Source organism: Anoplopoma fimbria, chromosome 8 (genome assembly GCF_027596085.1).
Source record: "Anoplopoma fimbria isolate UVic2021 breed Golden Eagle Sablefish chromosome 8, Afim_UVic_2022, whole genome shotgun sequence".
Classification (NCBI taxonomy): Eukaryota; Metazoa; Chordata; class Actinopteri; order Perciformes; family Anoplopomatidae; genus Anoplopoma; species Anoplopoma fimbria.
This window is the reverse complement of record NC_072456.1, coordinates 22,456,077-22,470,217: the sequence shown is the minus strand read 5'-3', so window position 1 is coordinate 22,470,217 and position 14,141 is coordinate 22,456,077. Positions and strand designations below refer to the sequence as shown.

At 37.9% G+C, this 14,141-nt stretch overlaps 3 protein-coding genes across 7 annotated transcripts in view; all 3 read right to left on the bottom strand.

The window, feature by feature from the left end:
- Positions 1-811, bottom strand: part of mbd3b (methyl-CpG binding domain protein 3b) — a 9,759-nt gene extending 8,948 nt beyond the window's left edge. The window contains exon 1 of the mRNA XM_054602563.1: positions 743-811. Within this exon, the coding sequence (XP_054458538.1) occupies positions 743-756 (14 nt within the window). The 5' untranslated portion in view covers positions 757-811. The remainder of the gene's footprint in view (positions 1-742) is intronic.
- A 195-nt stretch (positions 812-1,006) lies between these two features.
- LOC129094853 (cytochrome b-c1 complex subunit 10-like) lies at positions 1,007-3,712 on the bottom strand. Its single transcript, XM_054603138.1, has 3 exons — positions 3,594-3,712; positions 2,319-2,458; positions 1,007-1,432 (listed from the first exon to the last, which is right to left on the bottom strand). Exons 1-2 carry the CDS (start codon positions 3,653-3,655, stop codon positions 2,338-2,340), a joined length of 183 nt encoding a protein of 60 aa, XP_054459113.1. The 5' UTR covers positions 3,656-3,712; the 3' UTR covers positions 1,007-1,432; positions 2,319-2,337.
- A 348-nt stretch (positions 3,713-4,060) lies between these two features.
- The window catches only part of tcf3b (transcription factor 3b), a 28,954-nt gene continuing 18,873 nt past the window's right edge, over positions 4,061-14,141 (bottom strand). For 2 of the 5 annotated variants that reach the window (XM_054602555.1, XM_054602559.1), the window contains 13 exons: positions 13,982-14,075; positions 13,766-13,866; positions 13,281-13,404; positions 13,074-13,132; positions 12,384-12,459; positions 11,761-11,822; positions 11,368-11,556; positions 10,476-10,587; positions 10,060-10,207; positions 9,658-9,711; positions 8,744-8,979; positions 8,469-8,620; positions 4,061-7,592 (listed from right to left, as the gene is read on the bottom strand). In XM_054602555.1, coding sequence (XP_054458530.1) covers positions 8,475-8,620; positions 8,744-8,979; positions 9,658-9,711; positions 10,060-10,207; positions 10,476-10,587; positions 11,368-11,556; positions 11,761-11,822; positions 12,384-12,459; positions 13,074-13,132; positions 13,281-13,404; positions 13,766-13,866; positions 13,982-14,075 — 1,401 coding nt within the window. In that variant the 3' untranslated portion in view covers positions 4,061-7,592; positions 8,469-8,474. The remainder of the gene's footprint in view (positions 7,593-8,468; positions 8,621-8,743; positions 8,980-9,657; positions 9,712-10,059; positions 10,208-10,475; positions 10,588-11,367; positions 11,557-11,760; positions 11,823-12,383; positions 12,460-13,073; positions 13,133-13,280; positions 13,405-13,765; positions 13,867-13,981; positions 14,076-14,141) is intronic. The other 3 variants (XM_054602557.1, XM_054602556.1, XM_054602558.1) reach the window with 3 other exon arrangements.

Here is a 14,141-nt window from a genome sequence, read left to right as displayed (position 1 = left end):
ATTTTGTTTTGAAATGTTTTACCGGATTTGTTACTATCAAGCTTAACGGTGGAAACCAGCTTTACACCAGTTAACCTACTGGGAAACAAAAAATAGGCTACAGCCACAAACGGACCTTAAACAGTAATCACGAAGATACAATGACTACAATCATTGACGTCACTAAGTAACACATTTACTTCATAAAGTCACTTGCAGCTTTCTCAGCAACACAAATGTGAAAGTTTCATGTTGGCTGCGTGAAACGGGAGAGCTCTCTCCACCACAATGTCCACCGTTGTCATTCAGACTTGAAGCCGGCTTTTTTATTTATTTATTTATTATTTTTTTATTTTTATGAATGAACAAAGTACATATTAACGATACAAAAAAAAACGCAGACACCATTTTAAACGCATATCATGCATCTATGGAGGCTTTGTGCATGTAACGATGCAGACAAGAAAAAAAAAACCCCAAAACGTGATCCTCTTTGTAAGATTACAATGTATCTCGACACAGTGTAGCGACTCCGCATTTGCAACATTGTAAATATGGATACAATGATGATAAAAAATAAAGAGCGACATACTTGCTTCATACCACTGAAGCATTTCTATTCCCAAATGCGAAACCACTGAGTGCATATGCCTAATCGATGATAAACACACTATTAAATATATTACCAGAACGACATATGGTGTAAACTAACAATTAATACCGTTTATTATGGCTTTCACAACCCTTCAGAATATGTACTTACTCGTTTTTATCCATCTTGAAGACACTATCTCGTTTTTCTCCCTCTCGCTATGTTAAATCCCTTCTCCCCTCTCCTCTTTCAGTCCCCTCCCCCTTTCGATGGGAGAAATGAAACACATTATCCACGCAAATTTCGCAGTCTGGCTGATAAAATTAGTATAAAGTCTGAGGCGAACATGGCGTATTCTCAGCGTGCAATCAGGCCCATAATACCTCGTTGAATTGGCCTGACACCGCATGCATATGACGTTATATTATCACAGACTTAACATGTGCAATGTTGGCAATAACATTTTTTTTTATTTCAGCCCTACTTTTACAGTACAGTTAGTAAAGAACAGTTGGCAAATATCAGATGTACAAAGCCACGCTTTTACAACTGCCCCATGCAAAGGAAAAGCTATTTTTTTGCAGCAGTGAACACAACATTAAAAAAAAAGTCACAAAGTCCCACCACCAAGCAATTGAAACAAAACATTTCAATAGTTGACATTTTGCAGAATAACTGGACACATTGGGGGCAAAATGAAAGATTTATTCACATTAAATAATACTGGATCAAAGACGGCATTTATTCAGAGTGCATTTTGTCCTAACAAGCCTTCAGCGACCGATTGTTGAGCCAGGGCATCCTACTTAAGCTTGCGTTGTGTAAGAAGTCCACCCATGTGCCCATTCCCAAGCTCTGGCCCTGTAGGCAAGACACACAGTCCATTTGTTAGCAAAATGTACATAAACAAATCTGTTTCAATGTGTAAAAAAAAACAACAACACATTCTCTCTGTCTATGAGGTTTTATTTCTGTCAAAACCACATCAAAGTAGGTGTTTAGGGGGTAAGGTGGGAGTGGCAGAGGGTTTGGGGTGGTGAGGGGGACTCCAAAGGTGTAAAAACTTTAATAAGGATTGGGAATATCAACATAATGTCTACAGTGTGGTATGACAATGAATATTGTCAGGGGTTTAGGTTGCAAAACAAATTATTATAATACTGTTAGTTGATCATTGAGGGAAATGACAAATGGCCATTATGAAGAGAGTGAACAAACAAACATTTAAAAATAGTAAAGCTCTAACCACTACATCCCATTCATATTCAAAATTAAATTGATAAAATTGAAATCTGTCTAAACTCATATTTGTCATAAACTGACTGTGTCTATTTTAAAGACACGGAAGCATAAAGCCTCCATGTCTGCACAGTTGATATAAGATAAGATAAGATAATCCTTTATTAGTCCCGCAGCGGGGAAATTTGCAGGCTCTAACAAGCTCATAAGAGCAACAAAAACTCTATGGCCTTTATTCTAAACCTACAGTGAACTCTAGTTATTGAGCACTACAGGTGTTTTAAAATAACAGTTATTATTGACCTCAGTATGGTGTGGCAACCAATATTCAAAAGAGTTTTTATTTGAATGCTCAGTTCCAACACCTGGCATGTTACACCTGTCGGGTCTTATCACCAGTACATGGGTGGGGCCAAAGCTAATGAGCAACCCAACTGAACATTGCAAACAAAGTGTGTGGACAAAAGCTCAGTTACACAGGTGTTGGTTATAACAACAATAGACTCACAATTTAGTTGTGTGGGACTTTACTCATCCTGGTTGAACTTCCCTTTAACGTATGGCACATAGTCCAGAAACAATCGCCAGTCTGTGAAGTGAACGAGCGCCACTCCACCAACTGTTCCCCAGGCAACCATATTTGGTACCCTAGATGGAAGGAAAAAAATTACACAACTGACTGCAATAAACATTTTTTGAGCTACTTGGACTGTTATCAGTTGACATGACGGGCTTACAAGAGACTCTCACATTTTTAAGTTTCAACATGTACACTTCCCTAAGTCTAGGCACAAAGTGACACAGTAATGGTTGTGTTTCACAAAAAGCTACTAAACCAAAAAGCTTTTGATGATTGATTGGTTAGTACACATGTACATAACCATAATAACTAACATCTATATAAATTACTGTTTACCAGTGGCCATCTGAGTTTTTCCTCTGTGTGCACTTTGCAAGGTCATTTATAGTGTTGTGCTCTCACTGTTTGTACAAAAACAAAAAACAGCTGTCAAGTATAATTGACATAAACTCTCATGAGTGGTCAAACATAAGCCATCACAATGTGAGGAAGAGAATAAATAATGTCCTATTACCATATTGGATTCATTATCATAATAATATACAGTACCAGTCAAAAGTTTGGACACACCTTCTCATTCAATGGTTTTTCTTTATTTTTATTTTTTTCTACATTGTAGATTAATATTGAAGACATCCAAACTATGAAGGAACACATATGGAATTATGTGGTAAACAAACAAATGCTCAACAAACCAGAATATGTTTTATATTTTAGATTCTTCAAAGTAGTTGAATGAGAAGGTGTCCAAACTTTTGACTGTGTATATCCAAACTTCAAAGTAGTTGAATGAGAAGGTGTGTCCAAACTTTTCACTGGTAGTGATTTTCCACAATTAATAGGTTTATCAGACTAATAAACTGGTATAGGAATATGAACACCTCTGTGCTTAAATATATTGATTTTTTAAATAATTTTGATTTGTTTACTTAGCAGTTAAATCTCAAGACACATATGAGATAACAACATAGAAATATTTTCACTGTCAGTGTAAGCAAACATTAAATGCCTCCTCCTCCACTAGACCTATGCTAACTAGCCTACCTAGCCTAGTCAATGGGAAGTAAATAAGCAGGCTAAGCTAACATGCTAAACGGGTCACCCAGAAGGACACAGGCGCAGATTAGCATTTTAAACACGACAGGAGCAATAAAAACATTATTTCAAACACAGAACTCTTCCTCAGTTGTCGGTTAAACTCACCATGTCCTTAGAATAGTAATATACTTGGCACCGACCACTTTATTAAGGATGTTTTGGACCATCCTGACCTTCTTTCAGCTGTGGTTCTGGTTTTCTCGTGTTGATGACCGTGAAGGACCCCTTGGCTGTCTTTATTTATGCCTGTTTAAAATAACTCAGGGCTGCCTGCAACAACTGCGGTTCATTTGAGGCCATCATTTGAGGCCACCACTTTAAAAGAGGTCTCTGTTTACAGCAGTTGTTTTAAGACTGTGCTCTGTCTTGTGCAATCATGAAGTAATAAGTATTATTGTAGTATTGTGCGTGTTGACTGTAAGAAATCAAACTTGTTTTAATCATGTCTTGGAATTTAAATGTGGTGCCTTGGTTGCGTAATCATGAATCATAAACGCATCTGTGATCCCTAACAGGCTATTGACAATGGCAAATATGAACAAATTCATTTTCCGAACTACAATAAACCCTTTATTACAATGTTTTCCTTTATTTTCCTTTTTATGTATACAATATTCAAAAGCCAGACATTGGAAAAGGTATAATCTGTTATTAAAAATGGCACATTTATTGCTACATTACTGTTATATACAGGACAGTTCTCAACTATATATATTTATATATATAAAAAAAAGAGAGAGATTTTGTGAGACAGTCTGAGGACCCTGCAGGAGTCAACAGTGTCATCACTCCCAAGATGTCAGGCTCTGTACCTGTGAATGTATTAACACTCAATAGTCTCCCCCTTTTTAGTTCAACAAAGATATGACAAAACAGTTGAAAGCAAGTGTTTTATTACTGCTTTCGTATACCAAAACAAGTTCAAGCCCGTCAACTTAACATTTTCCATCATAATATTGTAATTTTCTGTTGACATCATGTGCTCCTGCAGTGGTCGGCTTGCTTTTCTGCAGATTTCAAACTGTGTCTATGTCAAGACTCGTATTAAGAAATAAGGTTCCCCCAAACAAATAATTTGAGTATGTAGCTTGTAGGCTAATGGGATGCTCACAGAATACTAAATGACATCAAGTCAGATTACCCCCCCCCCCTTGGAACAAATCGGCAATATTCAGTACAATAATTGATCTTGAAATAATAAAAAGAAAAACTTCAAATACAACTTTTTGAAAGAAGTGATTAGAACTTCTCACTAAAAAGTCACTGTCAACGGCATCAAAGAGCTGGAAGAGGTGAAAATAGTCACTGGAGACTAAATATACTGAAAGTCACTGCAGCAAAGGGCTTGCACTCTGATATACAGAAATTTAAAATGCTCCAAGTCATTAGAGGTTCCAGCTACGACGGAAAATAAAACTCACTCCCTACATTGAAATTGAAGCAACACATACACTGAAACATGTTAATGTGCATCAAAAGCAGACAATCAGAGCCAAAAGCAGCATCTCTTGAACCCTGTAATGTCAAGCGATGTAGCAATATAGGGCAGATAGAAAGAAAACTCATGACCTGGACCCATGACCTTAACTAAAACAGCAGTTTGGACAATATAATCCAGTTGAATAATTAGAAAAAAAGGGGAATAAAAACTAAACAAGATCTACGTAACATTTATTTATTTAACTAGATACACTGAAAGAAAATCTCTTTATACCATTTAAACTTCTTCCTGAAAATTGAAAAAAGCATTAGGAGAAGGGAGGGTGGGGGAATGAACAAGTACCTCTTTAATCTCCATGATAAATGAAATGATATGGTTCGCAAAATAAAACTGTCTTAAATGAAAATACAAGTTCAGGCACTGATAAGGTATCACTCTCCCATCATGTTATCTTAAGTCTTGAGAATGAAAAGGCCACACTATTGATTTGTATAGGTCTTTTTCTTCATCTCTTTTTGTAGAAATTAAACACACAAAATGCTCTACCTCCCATTTGTGATTACATGTTGGTAAAAACCATTCACAACATGACATGACATGGGAATAAACATCACAATAACACTGTTTTGTTCTCCATATTATCCATTAACTTACACCCAAATACGGACGTCTGCCCCCAAAATAAAATGTGCAGGTCACCAAAAAAGTGAGGCGCACACTGAGAGCCACTTGGTTGAGGGCAAACATTAGGGGGGGAAAAAAAAAAAAAAAAAATAGGTGAAATGAAAACTATTATACGGTACTGACAAAACCCAGGAACACGACTTTGAAAATGAGGGTGATCCACATTTGTATGGTAGCTACATTCAAAAACCAGTTGCATAATTACTGTTCGAGACAAAAATCTTCCCACATTTTTCCTCAGTGCCTCACTGATAAAGTAAGAAAACTTCAACAGGACTGCGGCACAAACTCTGTCCACATACCCCCAAATGGAAAGAAAAAATTCATCTGGGTAGCTGATGATACGCTTTACAACTTAAACTGGAATAAAGGATACACCAAACGCTTTTTCATTTAACATCCGTTGACCCTTTCCCTCTGCCATCCCGGTTCAATTTTGAATTAATTTTTGAACAATTTCATTTAAATGTCAAATATCCCCTTTTTTTTTTTCAGCTCATCTACAATACACTCTAAACTTCAAACTAATATTGCCATTTATGTAAAAAATCTACAATGTATAGACTAACAAAAAATATATATTTTTATATATATTTAATTTTTGAAAAATGAAACATATCAGAGTAATGTATGAAGTGAATTTACACGTCACACTTCTCTCGGTAAGAAACGCGAGAACAAACTCACTCAGGAGGAAGGTGAGGGGCTGTAAATCAGTGGGAATGCTCATTTAGGAAAAAGAAAACCTCCGTTACACGAAGGCTTGTTTTGCTTCAAACAAATGCGGACTGATGAGATCCCTTTCTTCAAAAAGGAACCCAGATTTTTTTTTTGTCTTTTACAGAACATCATTTAAGGGGAGAGAAAAATCGAGCTGTTAAGTCTGCTGGCATTCTCAGTAAACCATTACAGGTAAGTAAGAGCACTAAGTGGTGCTGATCACTTAGCAAGCGTCTGAAATGGCTTTAATACATGACTCTCAGGGACTGAAATGCACAACAGGTCTTCACTTAACTTTTAGCCTAAACCTATACGACTGTGCTTTGTCTCGTTTCAGTATGCTTTAGTACATAAAGCAGTACAAAAACCTGAACATATGACAAGGGATTACTGGAGTAACACTAGAATTTGTGGTCAAAAAATAGGAAGAACGGGTTTGTAGTTGACAGACTCTACCACCTGGGTAATTCACAACCTTCAAGGAAGGAGTCTCCAGATGCCTCCTGGGATGAGACCGGGCTTGAGTCAGAGACTGCCTCTAGGTCAGAGTTCACGTCTTTCATGAGCTGCTTTTGAAATGTCAAGACTTTTGACCTTTCCGTCGCCTTCCCTAAACATTTGCTGATAAGATCGGGGGAAAAGTCACTGAATTTAGACAATTCAACTTCAACTATGGGCTTGGTTACATAACATATGTAAGACTGTACCATCACGCTGGGAATGACATACATTAAAAATAACTGCTCATACACATAAGCAATCCCTCACAATAAATGTTCCTCACATGTAAAGCAATTTGCTTAAATGTCAAATAGAAAACATGTAACAATTAGGCACAAATCCTTGATTTCAATTTGTGTTTGTTTAGGTCTCCTTTCTTTCACAAGAGCACCTCTCGGCAGTGTGTGAAGTCCCAATTTGTGGCAGGACAAAAAGTACTCCGGTGTTCCATCATCTTGTGGAAACCAAGAAGAAGAATTTTTTTTTTTACATGTATAAAACAAAGCAAAAACTAAAAAAAAAAAAAAAAAAAAAAAGTTCTTCACATTTGAGCTTGTAGTCATGGTTGGGAGTGCGACAAACAGGCTGTGTCAGTTTTGGCAGTATGCATGTGTGTACGAGTGTGTGAATGTGCATCTTGAAACTTGAACGGACAATACACAGACATGTCCACATATACACACACACACTGGAGAATAATGGGTGGAAGAAATCTGTTAAGGCCACATCCTCTGACAGCCAAGGAAACACCACCAGATCTGCAAAAAGGAAGGACCACAAACATTATGTTGTAGTAAACCTGTATTATAAAGAAATCAACAAAAAAGCCAACTGACTTATCTCATAGTTTTAAGTTATAATCCATAAAATCTTCTCAAAATCAAGCCCCTTTTTTGAATAATGGCCCTGCAGTGTATTAACACGTAGTCATTCTTTTTTTCATGGTTTGTTGCAGATTCCACTTTCCCATGCTGGATTCAAGTCACCTTCACTCACATGAGGGATTCAAGGGAAATTCCAGCTGTGGTTCTACTCCTGCTGCTTAACATTGAAAAGTATTCAACTGGCAAAACATTGAGTGGCTTTAATTGTGAAGCAGCCACAGGAAAGTTCAGAGTTTAAAACAGTCATTTTGCATCAGCAGATTAGGTTTTCAAATATTGCAGGAAGAAAATTGATCAAGAAAGAGAAGCCCCAGTGAGCTGTTGATGAAGAACTGCAGGCAACAGGCCACACACATCCTCATCAAGGTAACACACTTCAACTGTGTCCTGCTGTTGTGTGGATAACTACACGCACCACGTGCATCATTACATTAGACTGCCATTGCTTATGGTATGATGAAAAAAAGACTAATTATTGACCTTTTTTTTTTTTATTATTACAACCATGTCAGTTTGTTTGGCTACTCTGGTTGTATCTTGCTGGTCAAAGAGTGTTGCTTCCCCAAGAATTCTGGGAATTGTAGTAATAAATCTCCTTTGTTATTACCACACGTAACCATAAATGTCACCGAATCCAGAAGAAGTGAAATTTTAAAGGATTTTAACTTTTATGTACCTTTAGGTAAAAACAAAAACCTATAAAAGACTCTCAGTATAATCACTTTTAGTAGTACATTTTTAAAGGCCTACCTGGTGTTACATGTGGCCAACTGGGTTGTGGCCGTCTCCTCCCATACTAGGATGGCCTCCTGAGAGCTGCATGGCTGCTTCGCCCACCACCCCAGACACCTTCTCCTCCTCACGGCGTTTTAAACACGCTGCCTTGGGGTTAAGGTTACGCTCTGACAGAGGAAGGGAAAACAGAAACAAGCCCTCTCAGTATAAAAGGAGTAACAGTGTCTTTAACAGAAGGTAAACATAACTGTGATTTCCCATCCATGATGTGCTGCTGCCTGCAGACTGACCTCTGACTTGCTGTTCTAAATTAAGGATGACATTGACAGCTTGGTGTAGTATGAGAAGTTTGGTCTGAGGTTTGTCATGGCTGAGGTGCAGCTGGACCATCCTCCCAAGCTCCTTAAATGCCTCGTTGATGTCCCGTACTCTGAGACGCTCGCGGGCATTGTTAGCCACTCGCCGTTCCTTCTCACGTTCCATCTTCACCTCAGGGGGAAGGTCCTCGTCATCTTCTTCGTCTAGACTAGTTTACAGATAGAGATCAAATAATTAGGCCACGGGAAGGAAGACATTTCATGACAAACAATCAAACACTCCATTAGACCGTACGTCTGGCATTCAGCTCCTTTACGTTGAGCATGAATAGCCGTGAGTGCTCACCCACAGTTGAGCTTTGTATTGACTGGATGCACTAAAAAAAATAGGACGCGTCTTAAATGCATACTGTATAAAAGTAAATACTGAAAAACATTATCCAAGAAGCAGCTTCTCCCAGTAGATCATTTGATCAAAACATATGTTGGATATGTTCATAGTATACGATGCTGTGTGTGCTGCTGTGTTTAAAGGATTTAACAACCAAAAATGTACTTAAAATAAAGAAGGGAAGGCATAACGAGCTGTAGTTTCCGGCACCTTTTTGGTCATCAATAAATCTTTGTTGCAATTCCTATTGTACGGTTTGTTTGGGGGTAAATGTTTTAAAAAATTTTGCCTAATGCATTTCCTTTTCAGAATTCAAATTAATTTGCAGCATAAACACAGAAATGTTGAAGTCAGTGATGAATAATACATTTCATTTCATGATTCTGCCAATCAAAAAGCAGATTTTAGACACCAGTTTCATGAACATGTGCTTTAAGTGATGTGTGGCAAGAGCCCACAAAGCACAACAAATTGACCCTCTATTGGAGAAACTTACTCATCTTTCTGGTCTGAAAGGCTAGAGAGCATCTGGAGGGTCAACGCCTCCTTTCTGAAAACGTGACATGAAGGGAAGGGGGGGGGATTTCAACATTGTTAAAGGCCTAACAGAGTCTGGGCAGTCAGTGGGGCACACAGGACAGAAGCTATGATGTAGATTCATTACTTTGTCTGACACATTTAACAGCTAACACGTGGAACCTTGCAGCAGATATTTCCAAAATCAAATAGGTTCCTCAATATTGACACACTTGGCAACTGTGTCAAGGCAATCTCCACCTTTGTGGTAAAACATTTTTTTTTTCTTTTTCATGCCGTTATATACAAGTGCAGTTTTATCAAATCTTCGGTTAAATCACAAAAGTACAGATACTTGAAAACAGAGTAAGGACCGCCTTACCGTCGGAGGCGTGCTGCCTTGGATTCCTTCTTTTCGTCATCAGATTTGTCTGCAACAGATGAGTTTTCATCATCCTCTTTATCTTCTCTTTTGATGATCTCTGAGCTGCTGGAGGAGTGCGTGGAGCGGGCCAAACCACCAGGGAGACCTGGAGACAAACGCATCGATGTTAGGATGTTCAAAAGTATCCTCTCTAAGGAATGGATGTAATACAAATGATGAATGTGGAAAGCTTATTAAGTCGAGCAGAGATCACTGAAGTATAATCATTTGCATATCACTGTGTATGTACACTAGTCAAATCATGAATAAATATCTGGGAATTGATGCTAAATAAAAGACATTCTCTTTGCAGTTTCACTTAACAACAGCTGACGTGCTCTACTGCAAGTAACAAGATATGTAGTCACACTGACTTGTGAAGCCTTCCGGTTGGCCAACTGGTGGTGTGGGTCCGGATGCGTGATGACCGTGCAGAAGAGTGCTGCTGGGAGGAAGGCCTGTGGGCTCCTCGTGTTTCCCTCCCTGCTGAGGAAGGTGGAGAACCATGAGGTGAAGCTCACAAGGACAGACATATCACAACTACACCCCTAGAAAACAGACTGCAAATTGCATCGGTTCAACTTTAAAAAGAAAAATTACTTGACATGTGCACTCTGTGAGAACAAATATTTGGTCATTTATGTAGTTCATTCACAATGTTTTACATGTTGTTTGCCAACTTTATTTATTGTTCACCAAAGAATATGGATAAAAATACAATTTACTCCTAATTGCTTGTTATTTTACAATGTTTAACCAGCAGATGGCACAAGTGATACTATGTTTGGCATATTTTGTTCCTCGTGGAAATTTACTCCTAAGTAATGCAATTGTTTTCATCATTTTTTCTTGCTTATAAGAACAGAAATCTTCAAAAAGCTAATTTGGTGTGTAACATAAATTTAAGATAAAAATCAAGGTACCCTGTGAATCAATAAAGTTAAAAGCAAAGTGTGTTGCATATGTTATGGTTCGTTGCAAACAACATAAAGTATGTTAACTTCAACCTCCGTACTAAGACGGTTTCTGCAGCAACCGCTGATGGAATAAGCCTGTAATTCAACCTACATTATTTCAGCATGAAAACAAACTCTTGCAGAGTTTTTTTTAGAATTTTTGATAGATATGTTTGTTATAAAACTAACAACAAAACACAAATGAACACTTCAGTTTGCTTCACGTAGTTTTCATTCACCATCAGAAGTCAGAGTCTCTTCTTAACACATACACAAATGAAACGCAATTTGAGCAGAGTAGGTGACTCACCATAGCAAGATGTCTGTTGCTGAGGGCAAGGCTTGCATTTGGGAAAGCTGGAGAGAGACCCCCAAGGCCCCCGTTGTGTACTGAGGACAGCAGGCTGTGAATGTCGGGGGCGCCCTCTAGACCCTGACCCACAGCGTGGCTACGCAGTACATGGATGGCCTCCTCCAAACGGTCCTCCAGTTTATTCTGCTATTACAAAACAAGCCGACACTTAAATATCAATATGACAAAGCAATATAAAAGTCCCAGAAACTGCTTATAAATGCACAATATGTCTAACTTAGTACTTAACCGTACACTTGACTGAAAAAAAACAACCATAAAATGGAATATGTTTAGAGAACCTCTAGCTTCAAATTAACTTTGATGTAGCAGAGAAATGTTTTCACATACCAGTGCGTGTGGTTGCCCTTCATAGTTGGGTGTGGTTGGTCTTTGCCACTGAGACTGAGCTCCTGCAGAGAGAAACATTGGGACAGTGTATAGCAGTAATTCTTAACTTTACAGCAGATGGCGCTGTAGGCACATTTCTATGCTGAAGAACATTAAGGATCATTTTTGCGCCAACAATTTCAACTGATTCTTTTTTGTGTGCCAAAAACAAGGTTGCAATCACACTGAACAAGTTAAATCAATTGGACTGATGTCAGTATTCTGTGTCGGAAATTGAAATATTATCCAAATTTGTGGTTGCATGAGTGAGAATAAAGCACAGGATAAAACCACCTGAACTCAGTTTACCAACCTTCAGATTAGCAGTTTATTCAGCTGTTAGGTTGACATGAATCTTACCTCAAAGCAAGGTAGTACTTAAATGATGCAGGTAAAATAAAGATGAGGTAAATGATGTGCTTATGAATATGTAGATTTCTTGGTGTTTAAGGTGACACATTACGGTGGTGATTGGAGATTAAATGCCTTTAATTGACTTAACGTAACATGTTAAAACTTAAATAATTAGTATTTGTATAGGAGAAGACAACATTTTGACACAATATGCGAGAATCCAACTGTACCTGCAATAGCCTGAGGAGATCCAGGAGTAGATGGAGCGGAGGAGAAGTTATTACTGTTGTGGTCCGACGGGTAAATCTGTAACAATTGATCAAACAGCCAAACAATTATTGATTTTCACTGCAATAGTGAACTGGGGCTGAGCAATGTGTCACCACAATAGATTGTTCTACATGATACAATGGTTTCCATAATCACACAATATTTATCTCTAATCCCTCAATGCCATGTCAGAACTAGAAGAATCAAAGACTTACAGGAAAGATAATAACAAATGATTAAGTAGGTTATTATGAAGAAATCATTTTTTAAATTGGACAAATACTATGTTGGGTAAATGTTTGTTTTTCTTGTACTGGGTTCTTTCTTTGTAGATTTGCCCAAAAAAATGGACTTGCGACACTTTAAAACAAACAAATAGGTCTTTGAATTTCACTATTTTGTCCTTATTGAGACACTTCGGCATATCTGAAAATGGAAATTCATCTGTTTTGAATGAACAACCAAAATAATGCCAAACCACAGAATGAACATTTATTTCAGCTTCATCATATTTATTACATTTGCACTAATTTGTTCTTTGTTCAAGCACATCACATATCTTAACTTCAGAGGGAATAAAACAAAATGACTGTAATAGTTTCATTGCCCAGCACTAATTTGAAAAACCAAATAAACAAAAAATAACTCACTGAGGCAAGAGCCTTCCCAATTTCATCTCCTGAACTGCCAGCTGTGGTGCCTCGGTTGGCTGCGGAGACAAAATAAATAATCCGAGTCAGATAACCCGTTTATTTGTTTTTGAGAAGAAAGAAAAAAAAAAAAGAAATATCAAATGGCTATGGGACAGACGCTTCCAAGACACTTGTGTGATAAGTTCATTTTTAAAAGTTCCTCACCCATGATGCCTTCTCCGTTGATGGCGGGAGTGTGGTTGTAGGTGGTGGGGGCTGAGTGGAAGCCGTTGACTTCGCTGCCGTGCAGAGGATAGTTCTGTGGGGACAGAGGCAGGGGGTGACGCTTCTGGAAAAAGGATACAAGTAGCTTCATAAGGCACAAACCCCTCACAGAAAATTAATAAAAAAGAGAAATGCTTCATGAAGGTGGATTCATTTATTAATTGTTGTTAGTCAACCTTAAATAATACCTTCGATGCTAACAGATATTTTTATTCATGCATCTCAAATGATATGTGGTTATATTAATAGAAGTGGAACTGTTACTTCTGAAGAACAGATGCTAAAATCTTTGCTCTTAATCAAAAGCTAGCCTTTCAAGTTCACCACATAATTTAATTACAGGCAACATTAGAAGATATGGGCCATATAAACAAAAACAAAAATATATATATATAATGATTGAGATTGAGGCCGTCTCTACGCACCATCCTGTCCTGTGGGTTAATTGCAGAGAAGGAGCCCGGCTGTCCAATGTGAGGAGAGTTACCCAGCATGGCAGAGTAGCCAGAAGACGACCAGGGGTCTTCTGAGAAAAAGAAAAAAAACCAGACACATTTGCAAATATGAAAAAAAAAAAAAAAAAAAAAAAAAAATAGGCTACCAGGAGAAATTCATTCCAGTGATATTATGCAAAAGGTTACCTTGCATATAGAAAGGGTAGACAGCTCCAGGCTTAGCACCAGGATATCCTCCATTGTCTCTTGCATACTCATCACCAGATGTGGAAGCGTACACCTAAACAAACATGCAGACAGTGAGCAGTTAGACTGTGATTTCTAAAAAGACTACATACTTAAACAT

What these genes read in the sequence shown, in the direction of transcription:
- LOC129094853 (XM_054603138.1), bottom strand. Translation starts at nt 3,655, where the DNA reads ATGGTCCAAAACATCCTTAATAAAGTGGTCGGTGCCAAGTATATTACT. An exon ending in ATTACTATTCTAAGGACATG is followed by an intron (nt 2,459 to 3,593) that starts GTGAGTTTAACC and finishes CCTTCCATCTAG; the next exon opens with GGTACCAAATATGGTTGCCT.